The sequence below is a fragment of the Denticeps clupeoides genome, chromosome 14, assembly GCF_900700375.1.
Source record: "Denticeps clupeoides chromosome 14, fDenClu1.1, whole genome shotgun sequence".
In the NCBI taxonomy this organism is placed as follows: Eukaryota; Metazoa; Chordata; class Actinopteri; order Clupeiformes; family Denticipitidae; genus Denticeps; species Denticeps clupeoides.
In genome coordinates this window covers 12,659,946-12,685,844 of record NC_041720.1, presented here as the reverse complement: position 1 = coordinate 12,685,844, position 25,899 = coordinate 12,659,946, and the positions used below count along the sequence as shown (strand labels likewise).

General features: G+C 40.3%; 1 protein-coding gene across 1 annotated transcript in view; it reads right to left on the bottom strand.

Moving 5' to 3' along the window:
* Positions 1 to 18,012, bottom strand: part of LOC114802973 (otoferlin-like) — a 68,103-nt gene extending 50,091 nt beyond the window's left edge. Inside the window, 2 exon segments of the mRNA XM_029002149.1 lie at positions 15,767 to 15,825; positions 17,825 to 18,012. Of these exon segments, the coding sequence (XP_028857982.1) occupies positions 15,767 to 15,825; positions 17,825 to 17,903 (138 nt within the window). The 5' untranslated portion in view covers positions 17,904 to 18,012.
* Positions 18,013 to 25,899: the final 7,887 nt, after the last annotated feature.

The following is a 25,899-nucleotide window of genomic DNA, read 5'->3' as shown; positions in this document are numbered from 1 at the left end:
TTAGCACTTATTGGCTAAACAAGTTTCATTGTAGCGCTTGATGGTTTTAGACTAAGGTTTTTGCCATTTTCCGGACTGACTGACCTTCATTTCTTAAAGTTTTTCTTTAGTTAGCTGATTGCGTCTTGCCATAATATGAATTTTAACAGCAGTTCAATAGGGCTGTCGGCTGTAAAGTAACCTGACCTTTACACAACGCAACTGATGGTCCCAACCCCATTAATAAAGCAAGAAATTCCAATTAACCCTGATAAGGCACACTTCAGGTGACGACCTCTTGAAGCTCATTGAGAGAATGCCAAGAGTGTGCAAAGCAGTAATCAGAGCAAAGGGCGGCTATTTTGAACAAACTAGAATATAAAACATGTCATTTCAGTCATTTCACCTTTTTTTGTTAAGTACATAACTCCACATGTGTTCATTCATAGTTTTGATGCCTTCAGTGAGAATCTACCAATGTAAATGGTCATGAAAATAAAGGAAACACATTGAATGAGAAGGTGTCCAAACTTTTGGCCTGTACTGTATATGGTAACTAATAGACAAAAATAATCAGCATTAATAATTCTTTGTACTAGAAAGAAAACAAAAAAATGTGAATGTGAAAACGCACACAAAATAAACCTGAACAAATAACAACCACCATATCTTCTTTCAGCCAAGTCTGTCACAACTTTAAAGCCTTTAATGAGCACAATTTATTAATAAAGACAAACAGTCTGCCTTAGGTTGAGAATGATATTATCTCCCATTGAGAGACGAATGCTGTGAAAATGATGAAAGCTGCAGGGAGAAGGATGGTGCATGAGAAAACTGGTGGATTATGGGTAATTGGAAAGCAGTCGGCTTCAACATTCTCCTCCTCAGACTACGGCTCCTATGTGGCTGATGTACTGGCTATGCTGAGGATCACTGTGGGAAATCGGCTTCACTACTATATATCATTATCACAACCTGGGGTTCCCATATGGCAAAAGACTCTTAACTGATGAGTAACCCTTCCCCAAGGGAGTGGTGAAGTGGGTATGTGCTGACTCATATTAGAAGACGTCGTTTGGCCCGCCAACACAAAATTACCACCAGCTTCATTAGGCTTCACAAATGGGATATTTACATTTACATTAGCATTTTCATAACTAATAGAGACAGTTCAGACCACTGCACTCTAAATTTGCAACAGGAAGGAATATACATGTAGACTGCTGGTCTAACAATTTAAGCAGGTCAATGTCTCATTTTACTTTCAAACTATAGATCAAATAAACACGTTTTATAAAGCATTCTAAGCTGTTGACTCACCTTTGGCAGATATAACGGCTGAGCACACTTGCACACTGGCATTCGTTTTACAACTGTGGCAAAAAAGTTCCCATAAATGCTTAAGTTATTTGGCTTCCGCTCTTCTTTCCAGTTCATCTCAAAGTTTAAGACCTTGTCCACATGGACACTCGAAATGAAACACATCTGAACGCCGTCCTCATCTTTGCTGCATTTTGAAGCTGCATTCGATTGGCATTTGCTCATTGCTGTTTAACGCTCGTCACTGTTTAACATTCAGCAGAAATTGACGCCAGGAAAATGTTGCTTGTACCGTTTATGTGACACCATCTGAACGCACAGCCAAACAAAAGCTGGTGCTGTATGCCCATGTGGACACTTTGATTTTTCTCCAATGAGCAGAAAAACAGTCAGCGTTCAGCTCGCCATCACCTTATGCCATGAACTGCCTAAGTCTGGAGACCGTGCTGGTCACTCCATGTTTTCAAACTTATCATCTTGTTCTTTCTTCAGAAGGTAGTGAACATTTGGGTCATTATCTTGTTGTAGGATGAACTGAATTTACCAGTAATGCATGTCTGGACAAATGCTTTCTGTACAAAGTTTGACCTAGAACACGTGCATTACTGTCTGAAAATGTGGATTATGATGTGGAATCACTCTATTCCTTACACATACAGTTGGTAATTAATTAACTTTAGCACCATATATAGGATTATAAATTCATGCAAAGATGCACCCTCTGACACGAATGAATTAAAAAATGTAATGGGTTTTCCTTGTCACAGGCTAGATCGGTCCACCAAATCCCCTGGATATAATCGGGCCCACCGATAGGCCAACAGACAAGCAATCACCTGCTTGGTCAGGTAATTAATTTTCTGTTTTATCCTGTCTTATCCAGAATGATTTACACTCACTATATATAGGGTCATATAGGGTCAGTCTCCTTGGGGCAGCTCGGGGACACAATAGTAGAAGCAGGATTTACAAACAATGTAATTTATCACCCTTGGTAAAGGAAGCATTTTACCACTACAGAATGAAAGATGCTTTGAAGAACATTTTTTTACAGCTGGAGTAACCTGCTTTATCAATATAAAAAAAAGAAAAAATTTTAATGTGGAAAAGGTGGATAAGAAGACTAAATTAAGTTCCGTATTGAGATTATCCTGCCAAACTAAGCTGCTAGAACAAGGGAGACGCTGCTTAGATCGTATGCTTGCTTGTCTCTCTGTTGCTCTCTTCTCTCAATGCAACACACATGCTGTGACACATCTAATGGTGTAATCAATACCAAATTCTCCTCCAGGAGGAAGTACAAAAAAAAAAAACCTCAACCCTTTTTCCTGGAAAATGGAATTAAATGGAAAATCTTTCCATTTAATTCCATTTTTCAGGAAAAAAGGGTTGAGTTTTTTTTTTTACTGGAAAGAGCTCAAGACAGTCTGTATTGTATAAAGTGCTATTGTAAGTGACTACACAGAAATCCCCCCTAAAAAAAAAGAAAATAAATAAATAAATAAAACAATAAATAAATAAAAACAATAAAATGTGGAATTGAAATACAGAATACTGCCCCCAGCATGGTGTCGGGCCTGATAAAGCCCTAGGCAACATTATAAAGAGCACAGTGCATAAACACACACACACACACATGTAAAAAGCATGTCGACATGCTGTTTGCAGACATCCCTGTGGTGAGTGAAAGAGGCGATCTTTCCCTTATGACTGTAAAGTACCTCCAAGATCCTCATATAATGCCATTAAAAACACACTCTTGCAGAGAAACTCTGTGTGAAAAGGGAAAAATTCTCTCTCTTGGAATAGAGTGGAAAAATGTGTCTTTCCTCTCACATACTAAAGTCACGATTCAAGAGTGTAACAGATATATTAACATTTTTTTTAAATGTCTCAGGTGTCACACACATCACACCACAGCCTGTTGGTTTTATTAATGTATCTGGCCAAATTTAGACAGTGCCTGTGGGTTCTTAACCCCCGACTGTTCTGACAGCCTCTCTTGTTCTGTTCATACAAGTCATTTGAAAGATGCTAAACTGAGGTAAGGAGTAATTTCTGGTCTAATGAGGCATTTCATCAAAAGGATTAATCCAGTAAGTTGAACGTGAAGATATGGGTATGAAACGGCTGTAGAGAAAACAAAACAGCAAAATTGTTAAAAATAATTAAAAATATTTTCTGATTAAAGAATTTTTTAACTACAATTGTATAAAGCTTAATGTCTGGGTGAGTGCACTTCCCTATGGCCACAGGTATTGAAAATGCATGTTTAAAATAAAAAATCTTTACTCATTAGTTATTTAATCAATAATCAACACTTCAAAATCAATAATGTTTATAGAATTATATAATCTACTGCACCAGAGACCTAAATATGGACCACAAGCTGACTATTCTGTGCCCAACCCCAACGCAAACACATAAGGGCTGAGAATCCCTGGTTGTCATAGAAATACATTCTTTGTTGGCAAATGGATAAACGGACTGCAGTCAGGACCAAGAGAAACAAATAATAATCCCAGTAATTAGCATTTGAATATGCTTCCAGTGTAAGGTAGTCTTAACACACAGAAAGAATGGCAGCAGTTTTACCTGAAAAAGTGAGTGCGGCGGTCAAGAAGATTATAGTTGTGTTCATTGGGAGAATGGGTGATCACGTTTATTCAGACAAATTTCTGTTTAATAGTTCTTTTTTTCCCTAGACAGCACCACCGAGAGGATCTATTACTCTCACATATGCACACATACAGAAAGAAAGAGTCTGTGTTTAGATTTTAACTTATTTCATTAATTCATTTTTTGGAGATGCATAATTTTTGTAAGTCTTTTGTCTGTTTTCAGATTTCTGCTGTTCAAATAGACCTACCTTTAAAATGAAAGACTTATTTCTTTGTTAATCAGAAGGGGACTAAATAATTTTTTCCTGATTTTATTAAGCAGCCATAATTATGTGTATGCCAATACCTAATTCTGTTCATAACATAAACCCATGTTTTTTAAAGACGTTGAACTTGATCTGGTCAAAATCATATACATATGAAATCGGAAAGTAATCAGTGATCATGCAGGAAACTGAATACTAGGCTATTGCCTAGGCTACTAGGCAATAGCCTAGTAGCCTAGATAGAGTCCCTTTCATCCATACTGTATGTAAGAGCATGTGCACTGTTCATATTATATAATTGCACGGCGTATTAGATGATAAGGAAAGACCAGGCTGCTTTTTTTATTACTGCTCTGAGCTCGCGCTCACTGCGCTCCATGCTATAATTGGGTAGATACGGCATTCATTATAAATTTGACAGTAAGTCTCCTGCAGCCATGAGATGCTCGTGTTATTAAAGGAGTTAAGTGTTTAATTAAACAAAAAAAAAAATGATATCCAAAGACATTTTCATGTCAACGGAAGTCAGATGGGCATGCCAAGAATCTACACTTGGGGAGCTTGTACAAATGACCCCTGTACGTCTCAGACACAGACAAAGGCACAGGCATTCAATGGGTAATTGTGTGTTATGAGTATTATTCTATTATTTCAATCAAAACTTTTTCCCTTGATGAGTTCCCAAATATTTTGCACAAATAGCATTAATAGATGACAAACATAAAGCATGAAAATATCACTGCAATGCATGCTGGGGTAATTAGTGTCCATCCATGCCCCCTGGTGTTGCAAAATGCCCACTGTGTGTTCCTCATTGCTGGGAAGCACGTTCATTGTTCAGCTTCCCAGAAGTCACTTCTGAGGGTGTTATGCCACCAATTTTCGTTAGTCTTTTCATCTAAAGCAGTTTTAAGGAGTCGTGCTTTTCCATGTGACTTTAAGGGCCACATTCTGCACAAGCTGTGATGTCTGATGAGCTATGGAGACCTTCAGTGCTGGATGTGCAGTGATCTTTACATCAAACTGCATCTCTAACATGCATTTCTTTCTTGCTCTTGTGCTCTCCCATGCACTTTCACTAGAAACAGGAGCAGGAGGGAGGCAGAGCAGGACGGGGCAGAGAGGGCTACAAACAACTACTAGCAATTTCTGACTCTCCGTCCCTCAACTGTGTTTTTTCCTGCACCACTCCGTTCCAAGATGCAGTAGGAGGAGAATGTTAAAGAATGTCAGAAAGATGCCACATCAAAAAGCACAAGCCTGCTTAAGAAGTCTTAATTACCACATGCCAGTTTCATCTCAGCTACCCATTGATCCACCAGGATCTTAAAAGCCTGGTTCTCCACAACAGTCCCACCTCCATCACACAGATGGGAAGAGCAGAATAATGGAATTGGATTCACTGGAAGGAACGGTACAGCCTCCCCACTCTCCTCTCTCATGATCCAGTCTCAGCACAGCCACGAGCCGACGAATCCCACGCCGCGTTCCCTTCATCCCACTCTTGTATTCCCCTTGGGGCAAATTCACATGGTCACTGCTGCGCCCAGAGATTCAAAGTGCAGGCTTGCAACACCTCAGGAATGACACAATGCATTCCTATTCAGTAAAAAAACCCAAGTTCTCTTGTTTATGGGTGGATGGCTTGAAAAAAAAAAAACAATTATATGAAAACCGTAACATTTTCTTAAATGTCCGATGTTGTTCAGCTGATGATTCTGAACACCGGGGCAACTATCTTTTTATTTCACACTCTTATTATTGAGATTTTTTTAGAGATCAAACAAGGCTGGAAACCACAAGCACCCCCATCTCCAGCGAATTTGTCTTGTGTAAATTATACATGGCACACTCACACTCATTCTGATATCAAAAGCTCAAGCAGAGACTCCCTCATACATAAACAATTACCCTGTCTGTTTCAATGCTAATAGCTCATAATGAGAATGATGTTGGATTGACTGAGGTTCACTATCAGAGAGATTCACCAGAAACAGCAAAGCTGCTTCCTATTATTGTATTTATAACGCTATCTTACTTACTTACTTACTTATTTGCAACTCTTACTTACTTATTATTATTTTGATATTTATGTAATTTCATACTGTTAGATTTACATATCTTCATATTGATATCATCCCAATACTGCATGTTTTATTTTGGTTTTGTAGTGCTTTTATGTTTTCTATGTTCAGTTTATATGTACTCAAGTAAGAATTTCATTGTGCTTTGTAATTTGTACATATGACAATAAACCTGAACTTGAAAATTGTCATGCCATGCCGGCAGGCAGAGATGGGTAGTAACGTGTTAAATTTAGTATCTTTTTGAAAATGACTTCTAAAAGTTGGTTTACAACGCAATCTTTTACTTTTACTTGAGTACATTTGTGAATGAGAAACTGTACTCAACAGGGTGGTAGTAGCCTAGTGGGTAACACACTCGCCTATGAACCAGAAGACCCGGGTTCGAATCCCGCTTACTACCATTGTGTCCCTGAGCAAGACACTTAACCCTAAGTTGCTCCAGGGGGACTGTCCCTGTAACTACTGATTGTAAGTCGCTCTGGATAAGGGCGTCTGATAAATGCTGTAAAATGTAAATGTAAATGTACTTCGCTACATTGGGCAACACTGTACTTGTTACTTTTTTAAACCATTTAGATGGGGGCAGTGGTGGCCAAGGGGGCAGGGGTGGCGTAGTGTTTAAGGAAGTGACCACGTAATCAGAAGGTTGCTGGTTCAAATCCCAATTCACCAAGGTGCCACTGAGATGCCACTAAGCAAAGCACCGTCACGCTGCTCCCCGGACGACCTGTCATGGCTGCCCATTGCTCACCAAGGGCGATGGTTAAAAGCAGAGGCAGAGGACACATTTCGTTGTTTCTCTGTCTCTGGTGTTTCACAATGACAACCACTTCACTTTATTTTGGCCAGACAGACCCACCAGTAGATCTAACATCTTTCAGCATTCAGACGTAGTAGCAAAAAATTATGACACCATTTTACCTATTAGACGTAACCATGCAGTCATGGCCGCACACAAACTGGGGCAGGCAGAGCGGCTCAAACAGTGTTGCCAGACGGTTGATAATTATCGTATATGGACCATAATTTTACCCTCCGTACCATGCCCAATCAATAATTTCAAAAATCCCCTAATGAACAATCATTTTACCCCTTCATTTAATGGCAATTAGCCATTATGGTTATTAGCATGAACAGGTACAGATTTCTGTTTTCATCAGGCTGCGCAGACATACTTGTTGATGTGCAGTCGTCTCACGTGCCTTTACAGCTAATCAATGCACGATGTATCCCACGGTGATGAACAAAGTAAACAATGATGAGTGGTTTAAGTGCAGATTTGCTGGGGAGTTGCCCAGTGGACCAGGTACTGGACCCCGCGACCCCAATGCCAAGAGTCAAGGATATGCTCCACGGTGTAAGACAGCTCACCATCAACGATCCGTGGAGGAGGAGGGTCAGGAGCAGGTGGAGGAAGGGGTGAAGTGATGGGTTTGAGGCGGCTGATATGGACAACAGGGTGGACTAAGATGGTAGGTGGAAGTTGTAGGCGATAGGTTTAAGGGGTTGATATGTCTGGTGATGCAAAATGGACCGATGTACCGGGAAGTCAATTTATGTGATTCTGTCCGGAGGTGGAGGTTCTGGGTTGAGAGCCAGACCTGGTTGCACACTCAGAAAAGCATGCGGCAGGGATGGCACTGGTTGTGCTGAGCAGTGGTGCATCGGGTAGTCCTGGTCCAAGCCCTTTTTCAGTCTTGGATCAGATGGAGGGCTAAGGGAACCCCGCTGGCCAATACCTGGTGGGCAAAGATGGCTGGCCATAACAGACTTTGAAGGGGCTATGGTCGGTGGCCAAGGAGGTCGGCAAGTTTGGCCCACAGCAGGTAAAACAGCCACGACTGCTAATGGTCTGCGACCAAGCAATGCAGGAATCGTCCCAGCTGCTGGTTGGCTCTCTATGCCTGGCCGTTGACTGCCAGCATTTCACGGTCCCCCACTCCGTGAACCGTCAGGAGAAGAAGCAGCGTGGGTGGCATTTCTGGTCTGGGCCACATTGAGATAAGACTGTGCAAGTGCCCACATCTGATGTGTCCACTTCAATGATGAATGGTAGAGAGGGATCAGGGTGTTTAAGAATGGACACAGTAGCGAATCATTGACAGAGTTCCTGGAATGCTATGAAATGGTCCGGAGGAGGTCTTAATGAGGGTAGTGAGGTGTGCTGTGACTGCACTGTAGCCTATGAAGCGTTGATAGCGTAGATGAAATTTGCAAACCATAGGAACTGTGTTGGACGCAGGACTCCAGAGTGGGTGAATAGACCAGGATGTTGTCCAGCATATCATTCAGTACGTTGTTCACAAATTGCTGGAAGAAGGCAGGTGTGTTACAGAGTCCAAAGGGGATTACCAGGCTTAATGACCAGTGGGGGTTATGAATGCTGTTTTCCACTCGTCACCCACTCGGATGAGGATCAGATTGTATTCTGATCTCAGATAGAGCTTGGTGTAGTATGTCACACCCAAGAGGGCGTCAAGGGCTGTGTTGATGTGTTGAAGAGAAGTAATGTTCTTGACAGTGATCTTGTTCAGGCCTTGGTAATTCACATGGTAATTATTTCTTCGAAACGAAAAAGAAGGAGCAGGTCTATGGCCATATCTCCTGGTTGGTGTGGTATTAAAATGATGATCGGGGTGATAAGGAAGGTGATGTGTTCTATGTGAGTGTACACCAGGAGTATCAGTGGTGTGGTATGGTGAGTGATTGGTTCTGAAGCCGACGGAGGCCATGAATACCTTGGGTGTTGAAGAGGTTTCAGGTGCTGTTGGTGAGAGAATGTGCTGTCCATGAAATTCCCTGTTGCCCCGGAGTCCACTAAGGCACTGGTTTTGTTTCTCTTGTCTCCAGGACAGTGGACAGAACCAGAGGTGCCAGGGATGAGTGGAGTGATGTGGCCGAAGGGCCAGCCGACCTGGCCACTCCCATCAGCTCCGTTCAGGTTTGGCCCAGTTACATGGGTACCCCCTGGTTTTATGGGTGGCCAAGGATCAGTTGAGAGGGAGAAGTCGGTGGGTGAGTGGACGCGGCAACGTGGTGGTGTGTCCGTGGGGCTACACCATCTCCCCTGTGAACAGGAAGTGGGGTAATATCTTTGCTGTAATTTGAAAATCAATGACAAAGACGTTACGTGAGCTTCACCGTTCCCCTCCATCTGGTTCCAGTGCTCAGAAAGCTCCAGGCGGGGCTCTGGCAGAGTGGGAACATCACCTGAACGCACAAGGTGGCAAAGTGCGCTGTGTTCTGGATTTTTTTTCTGTCTGAATACATTGTAATATCTCATAATTTTTTTTTAGAAACAATGAAACAGTACTTGAGTAATCCTATCACTAAATAGTTTTGTACTCTTACTTCAGTAATTAGTATTATTATTTTGGAGTAACGCTACTCATACTTGGCTATACTACCCACCTCCGCCGGCAGGGAAGAACAGACACTTGACATTTGTGAAGCAAATGTGTTTTGATAAAGAAAAACAAAAAAAACACAAATAAACTCGCCTCATTGGCTGGAAACTAGACACAGTGTCAGATGTCAGACCATCAAGCAGTGTAAATACAATCATAGGAAACTCTAGCTTGTGCAGCTGTTTTTGTTGAATCGCTCTGATAGTGAATCTCAGTAAATCCAAAATAATTATCATCACAACAAGTGAAAGTGAAGTCATTGTCTTTGTGATACACTGAAGCACAGCACACGGTGACACAACGAAATGTGTCCTCACCATCACCCTTGGTGAGCAGCGGGCAGCCATGACAGGCACCCGGGGAGCAGTGTGTGGCGCATCTGTTACATCCTGGTATTTTGGGTGTGTTTCTGTTGTGTGTTTTGTGTTGTTTGCAGGTGCCTGGTGATTGTAAATTGAGCCCACCAGTACCTGCTTTGGGACAGACTGAATAAAAGGAGCCTCAGTCTCCTTTTTCGGGGCTGCGCTTGCCGTGCCATCCACCCTTCCCGCCTTCCTACCATTTCCCTTTGACATCACTTCCGGTTTCCCCTGCGCTTCCCCTAGGAGGCGACGCAACTTGTTGTGTCTGCCTGCTTCGGTGTTTGTTTGTTTTTCTCTGTTTTGTTTGCCGTTTGTATTTCATCTTTATTTATATATTTAGTTGTTAATAAAATACTTGTTAAAATTCGCCGTTTCCTCTTAGTAGGTTTACGTTTGTGTCCATTCTTTTGTTATGGGCCGGAGCCCCTAGACCGGCTCGTAACAGCATCGGGATTTGAACTAACATTTAATAAAACAAATTTACAACATGCAAAACACTTTTACCAATCACCGAAAAAAAAATTAATCTGAGCAGCCAATCATTCAGAAAGGATCAGTGGACCGGAAGTTCATGTTTGCTGACCAAAATGAGCCAACCTGAGTCAACTAAAATGATAGAAACTGAGCCTGAACCAGACTTAGGCCAAGATTTATAGCCCTTGTCTATTTAGTCTTCAAGATTGTGAATGGTATAAATTTAATGTTAACAAACATAATTATATAACCTCAGAGCATAAAAAAATTGGTTGAACCACTGGTTTAGAAAACAAACTTTAAATGGGTTTTAAAATGGGAGGAGTTCGATGATTGAAAGGAAGATAGTGAAGGACCTCAGCCACCCCAACAACGGACTGTTCTCTCTGCTGCGATCAGGGAAGTGCTTCCGCTCCCCGAAAGCCAACACAGAGGGGGAATGAGAAGGAGCTTCTTCCCGCAGGCTATACGAGCTCTCAACAACCACAAAACTACATGGAACTCTAAAACACTCCAGCATAGGGCTGCATGATTTGGGGAAAAAGACATATTGCGATTATTTAGATCAATATTGCGATATGCGATTGCGATATGATAAAGGACACTTGCTTGTATATAAATGAAAAGTGAAACATACACACTACTTATAACAACCTGAAATGCCCAGTACTTTCAAAATACAATATTCTACAAAATTAAATAAATCACTAAAAACTCTTTTACATTACTGTCGAACGACAAACCCTGTTACGGTTAAACAACTGTTTTGATTATATTTGGCCACTATAAAATCCCGTATTATAGTTCTTACGTTTAACCAAAACGTTGTTTGGAAGCTGACTTGAACACAGGGATGCATAGCTTTGCTAAGGTTAAGATTTGTAAACTGAGGTAAATTTCTTTAGGAAACCTTCAAAGAAAAGTTAACTAAACAGCTAAGAACAGTCTAAATAGTTAATGCCTACGTTTAGCCAAAACGTTGTTTGGCGGCTGACTTGAACACAGGGATGCATAGCTTTGCTAGCTTTGCTAAGGTTAAGATTTGTAAACTGAGGTGAATTTCTTTAGGAAACCTTCAAAGAAAAGTTAACTAAACAGCTAAGAACAGTCTAAATAGTTAATGCCTACGTTTAGCCAAAACGTTGTTTGGCGGCTGACTTGAACACAGGAATGCATAGCTTCGCTATCTTAGCTAAGGTTAAGACTTATAAAACGGGATTTTACAATTGTCCAGCCTTACCTATGAAATGTAATCCCTGGTTTGGAGCATACAGCGGTTTGTACAGCCCCAAGCAGCACAAGAGTGAGGCATTTTTATGCACTTCTCTCCATAGACATGTATATACTTCACGCCACAGCAGGGCCTATCGCAATATGGTGGCGACGTTGACGTACGTCATGCGGCGTCTAACCATATGTCTTCGAATCGAAAGTCATTGCTTCATTGTTTACTTGCAACATTTGCAATACTGTGGTCTGTAGCAGTTGCAGAAAGCATTTCACTGCACATCATACCGTGTATGACTGTGTATGTGACAAATAAAATTTGAATTTGAATTTGATGTGACCAAACACGTCACATCCGACTGAAGTGAGACTTCAGTCAGCTCGCAAACTTTGAGAGAATGGATCGGATATGTTGCCGATCCAATCCATGTACTAATAATTTAAATCGCAGCTTTTTGCGTTCATGTAATCGCACAGACTGACATCGCGATTACGATTGTGATTAGATTAATAGTGCAGCACTACTCCAGCACTTTCACTTTCAATCACTTCTGGACCAGAATCCTTGCACAAACTTTTTTACTCTTGCACAAATGTTTTACTTTTTACTTTGACTTCACTTTTTTTGCACACCTTCACCCTACCTGTTACACATATTTTATGTTACATTGCAATATACTTGCAATATTTGCAATATTGAGATCTGTAGCAGTCGCTAAAGCATTTCACTGCATATCATACCGTGTATGACCGTGTATGTGACAAATAAAATTTGAATTTGATTGACAGCTCTCAGCTCTTTCGTTGCAATTTAAACCCCCTCCTGTCAATACATCACACATGCAAAAGATTGCAAGCAGTGTTGACCCTTACTCAGTCCACAGTCATCTGCAAATGCACCGAGAGACACACAGATCTGCCCAAAGTCTCTCTGAAAAGTATTTATCATCCTTTCCCAAAATATCAAACTCAAACCCTCACATTCTGAATGCAAGCTGGATAATTCATTGTAAATTCCTGTATAATGTGGATTGAAGGGAATCAGTCATGATTTGAAGACACGGTTGAATGGATGCCATGTAAATTATCGCCTTGTCCCTCACCCCAGCCTCAGAAAACGCCTTGTCTAGTGTTTATTTATTGATTTTGACAGTTGTGAACATGCTGCGAATTGACTCAGGATTTGTAACACAGGAAGCACAATGCCTTTCATTTGCCAGTCGCTCAATCAAATGCAATGTTTTTTTGTTTTTTTAACTCAACAGAACCACAAGCTGCATCCCCATGTCTAAATGCATAACATTTTACTGCCTCAGGCATAGACATTTCCCCAACTCAAGTTAACAAACACCAAATGAAACGAAAGGGACAGTGGTTGACCTAAAGGACCATAAATAACACTATGAATCAAGGGAGGCACATTAAGATCATCTTTCCTGATGCACATGGAGGCTTCTTCTTGATCAGTTCATGCTTGTACCACTGTGCAATCTCATAAGACAAAGGTGCATAATCATGTATTGCGCCCCATGGTGGTTTAGTGGTGAAGTGCATGAGTCTAATGTGCTGATAATACATAGTTATATATATACTGTACATGAGGAAATAATTTTGTAATTACCTTAACTGATAATATAATGTACATTTAGGAGTAGTTTCCATTCATGGAAAAATCTTCCCTGAAGTTCTCTTTTGGTCTAGGACTAGGCCAAATCCTCAGTGTTTATCTGATGTTCTCTTTTCGGCTTGCTGTAACTATCTCTTCTTTTTTCAGTATTGTCTGTCTCCTGATCATCTCCCACCCCCCTCCACACCAGCAGTGCAACATCAGTGCCTGTTTCAGTGAATATAGCTGCAGTCCCTTTCAGTGTTAAAAAAAAAATCCCTACAGTGACTGTAAAGCGCTTTTCTTTGGGAACATAATAATAGGCGTAGAGTCTGTTTATTAAATCCATTTGCGGAGGCAATTGTACATATCAGAAAGCAAAGAGATAAGATGCTCACTTTGCCTTTGGGGCATAAATTAAATATCTCTGTCTTTCTTGCTCGCTCTGTTTCTCGCCACCTCTACAGAGAACGCACCTGCTCTTATCTAGCGCTACCGTGGACCGTTTTTTTCTTAAGCTGTCCTCTGAGATTCATTTTCGAGTGCAGCTTCTTGCAACAAATTGCAGGAGTGCTGCATGGTTGTGCTGAATCCAGCCAGTCAGTGATAGAGCTAGTGGAGCAGGCAGAGGAGCTGATAACTGCAGGAGCAGGGAAAAGTGTGCCTCGGTCCACAGGATGAGGCCAAAGAGCATTTGGGTCAGCCAGTGAAGGCGGAAGGGAAGGAGGACGTTGATTAAGAGACTGTCAGAAGTCGTCACTTCTCACACGATTCAGTGAAGGAGAATTCTTCTCACAGAGCGTTTAACAACACACACACGCATTTATATATGTATCAAAAACAGACCCACATGGCAATAAGGATTTAAAACTGGAACCACATATACAGACATTGTCAAAATTTTCATGACAAAAACTTCTATACATTTGATGCATGCAGACTGGCTGCACAAATATTCATAATGCATCATGGAGCATGTGTGTGTGTGTGTGTGTTTGTGCGTGTGTGGGCGTGTACGTGCACTTACACACTTCCTAATTATCCAAAAAACAAAGAACTTTATCAGCGCAGGAAGTGGTCTGAGGGGGTGGAGTGGAACTCTCAGCAGAAGCCCGGACAAAAGCTTGTGTTAATCCAACAGAACACCTTCTAAAAAATACAACACGTGGGTTATCACACTACACAATACCATAGCTGGCTGTATGGTACAAATGTGTCCTATTACAGGTATGGCAGGTAATTCTGTCCTCTAACAAACAGCTGTATAAATTTTACAGTAAACCCAGCACAGTACCTGCTGTACACAGGTCTTGAATCTTGAAATTGATCTCTTCCTCTGTAATGCATGGTTATTTTGTTTTCTTTGAGTTACCTCTTCCTATGCATTGAGTGCTTCTATTTTTCTCCCCAGGACATTATTACTGAATTTAGACAAAAACAAAAAATATATATAAAATACATGTGACAGACTGACCTTTTCTGCAGTGGCTGTTTGAAGGGCATAAGCAAGCAAAATACAAAGGGCATGTATTCCATGGCACAGGGGCTTAGCAAAGCAATGAGTGGTGTGATGCATGTATGAAGAACTGGCAAGCAACCAATAAGATCACACGGCGACAAAGGTATCATAAACCCTTTACATTTTCTAGAATGTTCTTTACACAATGACCTGAGGTTGTAGTAAAAAATTGATTCTTCAAAAGGGTTCCATTTGGTGCATTCTGTATCCCACATGATTTTCTTATTGGTTAAGAAGATTATTTTACTGATTTAGATTAAAAGTATAAATACATATATGTCATATAAAACACAGAAAGTGTTGTATTTGCCTAATTTGCAATGGGTAAAGCCATTGAGACAAGCAAGTCCTATGCAGCATTCACATTTGATCAACTGGCGAGACACTTTCATCCATAAGAGGACAAACAAAAGGGAAATGCTTTACAACATCTTAATTGTGCAGAGACATTTTTTCACTGTATGTGGCACTTCATAAAAGCACCCTTTTACCCCCGGAATGGCACCCATGGGGAGCATCAAGTTGGTACTATTCTGAAGGTGCCCAACAGGGAACGGCATCAATATTTTTGCACCTCAGAGGAAAGTCAACCATTATCAACCCCTCCACAGTTAAAAAACCCACTAGGTTAAAATAGGTCAAAATGTATCTGTTTCACTTTAAAGTGGCACAGATACATTTAAGTCATGGGTCTCTTATTTACTTTCTAATTATCACCTCAGCACTTCAACGGTTTTCCATGTTAATTGGGAGAAACGTGACTCTTCTCCTTCATATTACAGCTGTAGGAAAGCACTGAACGCATATATTTTGATGAATTTAGCACCACCGCATGCAGAAAAGCAAAGTTCTGCCTCAAAGCCACCAGGAGAAATTTGTGACAACAAATTTCACTGACCTCGTCAAATCTGGCCTCGTCCTCACAGCTCTCCAGCACCCGAGAGTAGAAGGACAGACCTGCAGATCAAACAGTCAGCGGAGCCAAAATTAGCATACATTTCAAAAAGCTGTGGAACATGAAAAGCCAACTGTTTAACCATGAAACAGAGCATGATAATATAATGTTGATGCAAGGCACTACCACAAGTGCATCAAAATGTTCAGATTTGATTTGTTGAGCCATGTAAATAAATAAATAAGTTAGAGCTTCATCGTGCCCAGGTCGTTTTTTAAGGAAATTCTGTAGTTTGGATGCAGCACTTGACATTCTACATTAAATTCTGAATACAATCAATAAGATTTGACCCAAAACGCCCAAATTCAAGGCCAGTCTTTCAATCTGAACCCTGATCAATCTTAATGACCCAGAAGACAGGCTCAACCCCCACTTGCAACCCCACTGAGCAAGACACTTAAATCTGAGTGTCTGCAGGGGGACTTTCCCTGCAACTACTGACTGCAAGTCGCTCTGTGAATGTAAGCGGACATTTGTGAAGAGTGATCGGCGCCCAAAGGTGCAGTCTAAGGGCTCCCTCTGTATGTAAACACCAAAAGGTTCAATGCTTATCGGGAGATGACAAGCCAAAAGAATCATTGCCCCCCAGAACTTCAACAAATCAAATTAACAGGCATGTCCAAATACAATGGTGATGGTCCACAACATGAAAGATATGTTTTAATATTTATTTATTTTGTGTGTGTGGACAGCTGATGTTTACTCTGCACACAGAAAAGGGGGAGCGCATGTATAATAAGCATATACCAGGAAATTAATCATCGCTGGATATGTAGTACAGCGCTGTGCCAGTACAGCAGCAGCTAAAAAAAAAATGCATTCATTAGTACAGTACATGTCGGGAGGTGTATCTGCGAATTAGTTTTTCCTGTCACCGTACTGGACACAGAAGAAAATATTCTTCCTGAATGGAACTGGACACATGTTAAACACTTAGAATTGATAAATAACAGATCACACGATCACATGAAGCATAATAGCATCATAATACTAATAACTAATTACTTATTGATGTATTACTGAATGCCAGAATACCACTTGTCCGTAGATGCGGTGCATTTAAATTTGCATGCTCAGCTCATAATGTAGTCAGAAAACACTTTTTTTTTTTTTTACTTTTTTATGGAAACTGTCAAACAGACAATTAATATATATTTTTTTTTTTCGTATATTTTCCCCTTTCTACCTATATGTCCTGAATGAAGAACATTCCCCTAACACATTCAAGAAGATTGAAAAAAAGTCAAAAAGATCAATTCCACCCCAATTCCACAACAACCACGCGTAGAACGTAACTTTCTCAGTTCCGATGATACAGACCACAATCGTTACTGGGTACAAGCCCCAAATGAAGCTGGAAGCATTTTTAATCAGGCTGGTACAGATGTTCTTTAATGACGAGGGCCGACTTAATGACGGCTCTGTCCTTAATTTGTGAGAATTGAACATGGTGCCGTGCTCTCGATTTCTTTGTTTTACAATTACGGCATTTTTCAGACGCCCTTATCCAGAGCGACTTACAATCAGTAGTTACAGCCCCCCCGAAGACACTCAGGGTTAAGTGTCTTGCTCAGTGACACGATGGTAGTAAGTGGGGTTTGAACCTGGGTCTTCTGGTTCACAGGCAAGTGTGTTACCCACTAGGCTACTACCACCCTATTTTTGTACCAGTCTAAAAAACACCGCCATTCAATTCCATTCTCCTGTATTTCAAACGTATTTTCCCCCCAATGCTAACCAGTGCCTGCAAGCAGGAGTGATTCCACGTGTAGAAAATCTACATATACAACATACACACCTGGAGGCTTTACCTTATCGAAACGCAAGAAGATGCGGTAAAATCACTACACCTTTTTTTTTTTTTTTGGGCAAAAAAAAGGTGTAGTGTCCTCGTCCATAAAACAGGCAGACAGATTAAAAAACGAACAACTTAAGGCGTCAGCGGAGAACCGGCTTTTCCCAACTTTCCATATAAACCTCGGCACGCAAAACCCTTTTTACCTCGAAACGTCACTCTGGCGATCCGGTCGCCCTTCCCACGCAGGTCCGACGCGCTCTTCAGGTGGACCGCCAGAGCCATGGCAACTTCAACCAACAAAAGAGTATTTTATGTTTCTTCTTCTTTTGGTCGCTCCTGCTACAGCGCGGATGCTGAGGCTGGCGGACCGCCTCCCCTCCACACTGGTGCCCTGCCGCCGGAGCCAATTTGCAGAGCCACATGACGCCGCGTCGGGTGAAGGGTGTCGAACTGCTCTATGGGGGGCGCTCCACTGTGGGCGCACGCTTCGAGAGCCTTCTGAATCGGAACCTTTTTTTTTTTTTTTCGTTTACGGCAACGTACAGACGCGGCGGTCTTTGAATTCGTACACGCGTTAAAACGATGTGAGCCGGGTTGCCAGATTATGCCCAATTGTGTTCGGTGCACTTGTGACCAACAGACAGACACAAATAATGGACGAAAACTTCACAATTTTTGACGAGGACACTGTCAATACTACAGGCATGTATGATAAGTTCTGAAGTTTTATCTTTAAAAAATACAATACAAGCCAATACAATTTGTTTACCCATACTCCGCTACAATGGATGAATGATTCTGTCACAGACAGAAAATTGTGGGACGTGACAATTTCTACATAGGCACTCTTAAATATTACAGGACTGAGCGACTTTAAGTTCCAAGTTTACATTAATAGTGATAAAAGAGACAAATTTAGCGTTAAAAACCCCTTTCCTGGCAACCTGAGTCCTAGCAAAGGCTCACAAATAAATAAAGCGCCCCGCGGTCCTGGTCTCGTAGGCCGGGTTCGTGCTCCTGTGGTCCGGGAAAAAGGATGTTTAGCAGGTTCCGGGCCTGACTTTCCAGCGAGTGGAGACCCTCATCACTCAAATCAACGCGACATATGAACGTTCCCCGCCGGGGTGACTATAGACACGACTATAGATTACGTTATTAGAGAGCTATCAATAATCAATAGATGACTAGTAAAACTCATGGACCGTGCGAAACCGTTTTTTTTTTTTAACCAAATGATTTATGAATGTTCCATAGGACCTTAAAATTATTTAATTGACATTTGTGGCATTGAACTGAAGCAGTTTTTCAAGACGACTTATAATCAGTAGTGTTGTGCAGATTACTTTACCCTATTTAAAATGTAATTATAGTGTAACTATTTTTTATATAGTGTATCAATTATAGTGTATCAATTACTGTATGAAACAGCACTAATGACTAGTATAGGTCTATAGTTATAACATGCTGTTTCTCTTTCATATATTACCAAGAATAAGCAGTGTTCACTGGCATACTGCCTTCCACAAGGTGTCATGGTTGAATTAAATCCCTATAATCAAATTATATTTACTTATATATCAACTTATCAGATCCAGTCATTGTTTACATGGTTGTGTCTCTTTAATTTAAAATGATTTACATGCAAAATAGTATAATTTGTATAATATATTTGTATAATATTTGTATAATACTGAATAGAAATAGAAATTGGAAGGAAGTTAGGAAGGAAAGGAAGGAAGCTTATGACAAAAGATGATGATCACTTTAAGCTTTTGATGGCTTTTGGTTGCAGGATACATTGCTCTGAAAGTCCAGCTCCAGCATCTGAACAGACAGGTTCGATATCAGACACTGGCAGTCTGGCAGCTCATCACAACTAACTAACTAACTAACTATGGCACTTCAACTGACTAGCTACAGCGCTTCAGCAGGCACTGCATGCTGATTGGCTGACACAAATATCCATGGTTCAGTATGTATCACTATATTAAACATTCTACAATGTCAAGGGTGATGGGTTAAAAGCAGAGGTCACATTCCGTGGTGTGCACTGTGTTCTGTGCTGTGTTTCACAATCACTTTGCTTTCATATTTGATTACAATTATATTTTTTTGTAATTAAATTGCGTAACGGTTTTACATGTATTTTGTAAAAGCGTTGAAAAGTAGTCAAAGACACAGTCCCCCTGGAGCAATTTAAGGTTAACTTTTCTGCTCAGGGACACAGTGGTACTAATTGGGACTTTGTAGTTATCTGGTTTAGAGCCGGTGAGACTTTGATGAAAAGTGGGATTGTTTTGTCATACGTTTCAATTGGAATTGTGGCCAAAAAGGACATTTTCCCACATGCTTTTCTTTTTTGCAAATTTGAGTCGGGCCTGGATGTCATTCTTTGTAAAAGGCTTTTTCAGTGAAGTGTGGTCAGTATTGAGTTCTCTTGAGGTGAGTTTTTTTGTCTACACAGCACTAAACTCAAAATATGTCTGTTACTGTAATGCATCATGCCAGGATAACATTTTCTAACTGCAAATGTGTGATTCAGATTTTCTGGCAAGTGTGATTAATTCAGAGGTTTAATGTGTTCCATGTAAACCATGTTTCAAAGCCAGCAAGTGTGGATTCTTTCAATTGGAAGTGTCCACAAAATGACGACAACTTATAGGATAAACCACAAGCATTGCCCCTTTAAACAAAATTATGACATTTCTTATTTTATGCTTAATATGGAAGCTATGCGGATCTGGGGAATATGCCTACAGTGATCGTGCAACAATTTTCAGAAACACTGCATCATTTCGATTCGTATGAGACCCGTTTGCCAAGCCAGAGATGAGTGATCTGTCAACCGTGGTCCTGGATAAACGTTTGGAGCGATGCTGGGTTAGAGTCAAGATTTGGCTCTTTCAGGTCCGAATTCTCAAATATCCCCAGCTGGCTGAGATGGCAGTTAAAACGACACCGGCTTTCCATTCCACATACCTGTGCAAGATCACTTTTTCTCAGAAGACATGCTCCGAGTGGCTCTTTACTTTTTACTTTACTTTATTTAGCAGACGCTTTTATCCAAAGCGACTTACAAGAGGAAGACACCAGCAATTCTCGTTCAATTTCTATAGAATATTGAGTTTACAAACTAAGAGCCCTGATAAGGCTCAGACTTGTCAGTGAAGAGCATGCTCAGAGATTGTTAGGTGCTAGACTAAGAAAAATTATAATGTATTTATATATTGTATTGTTTGTGCAATGTGTACGCATGTGCGTGTGTAAGTGTTAGATTTGTCTGTAATATTTTTTGAATGCTACCAGGAGCCAGTGGAGGGAGGTAAGAAGAGGAGTAACATGGGTGTATTTTGGCTGATTGAAAATGAGACGGGCTGCCATATTTTGGATCATCTGGAGTGGTTTTATGGTGACTGCAGAGGCTCCAGCCAGGAGAGAGTTATAGTAGTCGAGTTTGGAGATGACCATTGCCTGGACGAGGAGCTGCGTAGCCTGTTGTGAGAGTGTGTTGTGCAGTGTGTTGTCCTCATTTCTACCAGTTAATGGCAAGAAAGCAAGCACACAGTTGACATTGAAAGAACATTTTGTCCAGTGCTTGCAGTTTGCAAACATGTGAATATGCCACTTTGCAAGAGCCAACAGTCAGTAGGTTCCAGTGACTATTTCCAGATAAACACACTACACTGTGTTTGCTTTGTTTTGGGGGCTTCTACGGAAACATTGATGTGTATGTACTGTATTGTACTCAAAACGTGCTTTTTGTATGTACTCTATTGTGGATTCTAAGGTAGTAAAATCTGCCTTCCATTTCTGCAAACAAATATACACTGCTCAAAAATGGAACACAAAAATAAGACATCCTCTGAATGAATGAAATATTCTTATTAAATATTTTGTTCTTTACAGAGTTGAATGTGCTGACAACAAAATCACACAAAAATGTATCAACCTATGGAGGTCTGGATCACAGTTATAATAGTTAATTTTTCATTAGTTTTAGTTTTTATTTCGTTTAGATTTTTTTTCAAATTCAGTTAGTTTTAATTAGTTTTTAGAGGCAGATTTACTAGTTTTTATTAGTTTTGATATTTTGAAATTGCTTAGTTTTAGTTTAGTTTTTATTAGTTACAGTGTTATAGTTTTTTGTAAATTAGGATATTTTTCAGGTGCATGAATCAAAATCACCAGAATAGCCTTATCCATCTTAGCTCCGATAAGGTTATTGACTCTTGCAGCTCCGGGTGTTTTTAATTTTGGTTCGAGTGAAGTGGTGAACTTTTTGAAGGTAATCGAGTCACACAGTCGTGTAGACATTCCAGTCTTAATAAACATATTTACCAATGCTTCTTCTCATTTGTGGTGTTCCTGCGTATTTACTAGCCAGCAGCGGTGGAAGCAGTCCATTATGGATGCTGTCGAATCACGTTCCTTTCCAATGTTACCTGGCCTGGCTACCGCTTCTCTTTCGGGGGAGGGCGGGCGAGAGGCTAGCTTGTTCAGGTACTCTTGGTTCGCCTTTTTGTGTGAGCTTTTCAAATGGACTTTCAGATTCGTGGGGGTTTTCCCCTTGAGAAGTATTCCACATATTGTATCACCTCCTTCTACAACAAGGCACTTACTTTTATTTTTGCCACTGTCATAATCAAAGAAATCCCAAATAGGACTTTCTTCCGACTTTCGCTGCAGCCTTCACAGACCACGTGTTACCATAATGGTCAAAAACCTGGCTTAAAACTGGCAGCGTGAAGTAAATAGATTTTAATTCAACCCAAAAGGCTAATTACAAAGACGAAAACAAAGGACGTTTTTGCTATAATATTAGTTCGTTTAAGTTCGTTTTGTATACACACAAAACAGTTTCAGTTAGTTTTTGTTTTTTTTAACTCTTTATTTCAGTTAACGAAAATGCTTTTTCAATTTTATTTTTTCTATTTTTTCGTTTTCGTTAACAATAATAACCTTGGTCTGGATTTGGAGTCAAGTAATAGGAACACCAGAATTGTGTTATGTGTATTTCTATGTTAATAGAAAATGTACATGTGTTAGTTAGCCTGAAGGGGGTGCAAAAGAAGTTACGGTTTCTGAAAGAGAGATGTAGACTAATGGAAGAGGGCTAGCAAGAGTGCAGTAGAGTAGCTCTTTTTTTGTAAAAACACGATGTTCACAATGTTTTTTTCTTGTTTGCCATCTGTTGTAAATAAACGGAGGAAAGTATAAAAAAAAGTATATCTGTGGAGTATATTGCACCTTTTGTGTAGATACACAACAAAAACACTCAGTGTGAACCTGCTTTCATCTGAGAAGAGCACAGGGCACCAGTGGGGAATTTGCCAATCTTGGTTTGTTTCTGACAAATGCCAAACGTGCTGCATGGTTTTGGGCTGGAGGCATATCCCCCACTTCTGGAGGTCGGGCCCTCATACCACCCTCATGGAGTCTGGTTGACCGTTTGAGCATTTGTGCTAATTTTTTACATCCAATCACAGAGCAACTGCAATGCTTCGCATGTTTGCAAACCATGACAGTTGGTGGAGTTGGAGAAAGGGGAGGTAACCTTTCCCCTCATGACAACATAAGGGGCCGAATTCCATATACGGCCATCTGAGCAAAGCAGACTGGCCAAGGGCGATAAGGCGTCTGATAAATGCTGTAAATGAAAGCACTCTTTACACCACTGCAGGACCATAGACAGACTAGGGGAACACATATTAATGTTGCAAAGTGAAATTTTCATGTCTGGGGACCTTTAAAATGTTCCTTACCTAAATTATTGCTATGCATTGCAATTGATTTTGTTGAGTTTTTCATCATTAAACATCAAATAACATCAAGGACCATAATCTGAAATACAAACTGAAATGCAGCTTCCCTTGTGTGTGTGTGTGTGTGTGTGTGTGTGTGTGTGTGTGTGTGTGTGTGTGTGTGTGTGTGCAATGGAGTGTATTGAACTGTCTGGTGGATAGCTGGGATTTGCGTCTATTTACTGCCTTGACAGAAACCCAGAAAGACGTCGTACAGAGACAAGACTGGCACAGTCCTACCTGCTAATTACTTTGTCCTTCCTGTCAAAGAGAGTGAGAGCGAGCACCCAGAGGAGCCCCCGCATGCACACACACACACACACACTTTTGTGCACACTATTGCAATGAAGTTTCTTTATTATTTATGTACCGTTGTGTTTTAGCTGATGTGATCATACGATTCCTTTGTCTAGGGTTATGTAATTATGAATTATACTGTTTTTTTTTTTCATTACAAAACATTTCGTTCGACAGTACCATGAAATATTCAGGAGCCAGGGCAACACAAAAGGCCAGATGACATAACATTTTGCCCAGAGCACTTTAACAAAACACAGAGACCAGAAATGTCACTAGATACAGCGGTGTGTGTGTATGGGTAGGAGAGTGAGAGACTCAGGGTACTTAAACACACATCAAACTTAACCTGACACCTTAAATTATTGCAGATTCTGACACTTTTAAATAAAATTACTGGCTGTGTCTTGTTGCCGTTAATGGAATTTGTGAATTTCGACTAAAGTTTAGGTGAAGACTTGATAAAAACCTGAAAAAAGTACTCATTGGAATTTATCATGAGCAAATCCTGCCCTCTGGAGTTCAAACACTAGATTACCACACAAAGGCTGCCGACAGCTCTTCGTGGAAAACTGGTGCACTATTGGAAGTGCCCTCTTTCAGCAGGACACCTGAATAAAATGGTTTCAAGTAGGTTTCAGGTACACATTATGTTTGAGGTGCTGACCTGGCCTCCATATTCTCCAGGTCTAATTCCAATCAAACATCTATGGCAAATGCTGAAAAGGTCAGATCTTTCAAAGGTCCCTTTGTGAAAATTTCCCTTTGTGAAATTATTTAACATGAATAAAATTTCCCCCAGCTTGTCTATAGTCCTGTAGTGGCTAGAAATTGCGATAGGTGTAAGTGCTTTGGCTATTCTGTTTGACTGTTCACATAGTGGCAGCTCAGATGGTCGGATCTAGAATTTGTCCCCATAGGCCTCTATAAGACATTAGTGGATATTTTAGCACAGTACAAATGGTTTTAAGTCAACAATAATGAAGAATAGCATCCAGCAAAAAATTGGGTAACTGGGGAGGGTTGCATTAAGACTGCATCAAATCGAAAAACTTTTGCCAAACCATTTTTGCCACTGTGACGATCCCTATAGGAGAAGATGAATGGAAGAACAAAAATGGGGATAGTGCGGTAAGTGCAATTTGCAAGTGCAAATTCTGAATTTGGGAACCACTTTGGCAACCCTTTGAAATGTAAGCTCATTCTTGTTTTTTTATGGAAAAATAAACAATAAATTATTTATATCAGTGGTTCTCAACCTGCGGCCCGTCACAAATGCAAATGCGGCCTGCGATGCTGACCACGTAAAAATAAATAAATAAATAAAATAATAATAAATGGTTTTACAATTCATTTTTAAAAATGTATTAAACAAATAAATGTATTAAACAAACTTTGAACAATATTTTTGTCACATAAAATCATTTTGGTATTCATATGTTCAACTATGAACTGATGGATGTTCAGGCAAGAGGACACAGCCAAACCACGCAGCAGTCATCCTCAGTTGCAGAAATGTGGCGAAACATCTCTGGACAAAACCTCAGATTATTAAGTTCAAAAGTGCTTTCCATATTTGGATCCACATACAGTTGCGAACACTGCAAAAAAAGGTTGAGAACCACTGATTTATATATATCATAAAAATAATTGACTTTCTACATGACTGTTAGATTTAAAATATGAATGGAGAGCATACCACATGCCACACACGACTAGATTATGTGACTTTTTGGGATCTGTCTAAAGCCACCTCTCCTAGCTCAGGTTGCGTATTTGTGTGTGTTCAGTTGTGTTTGGCCCTCGTGCCTTGTGATGTTTATTTTTTATTAAAATCACCACACATTTGTGACAATATGGACAAAGGAATGATTCAGCATAACCATTGTTGAAGTGCAATAAACCAAAGTGTTTATTAAAGAAATAAATGCCTTAGTACAAGTAAGATTAATGTTGTATTATGTAATATTAACATGAGCATTAAGCTGAGCATCACTTACATCAAATCACCATATGAGTCTTAAAACACTGATTTTGTTATATAAGTATAAACAACATTACGATTCCACAATAAAATCCCCCCAAAATTAATTAAATGTTAAGGAATTACATTAGTAAATTAGATGAAAATTTCACTTCTGCAGTCTCAGTAATGGAACATGCTTGGTTCCGTCCCCAAC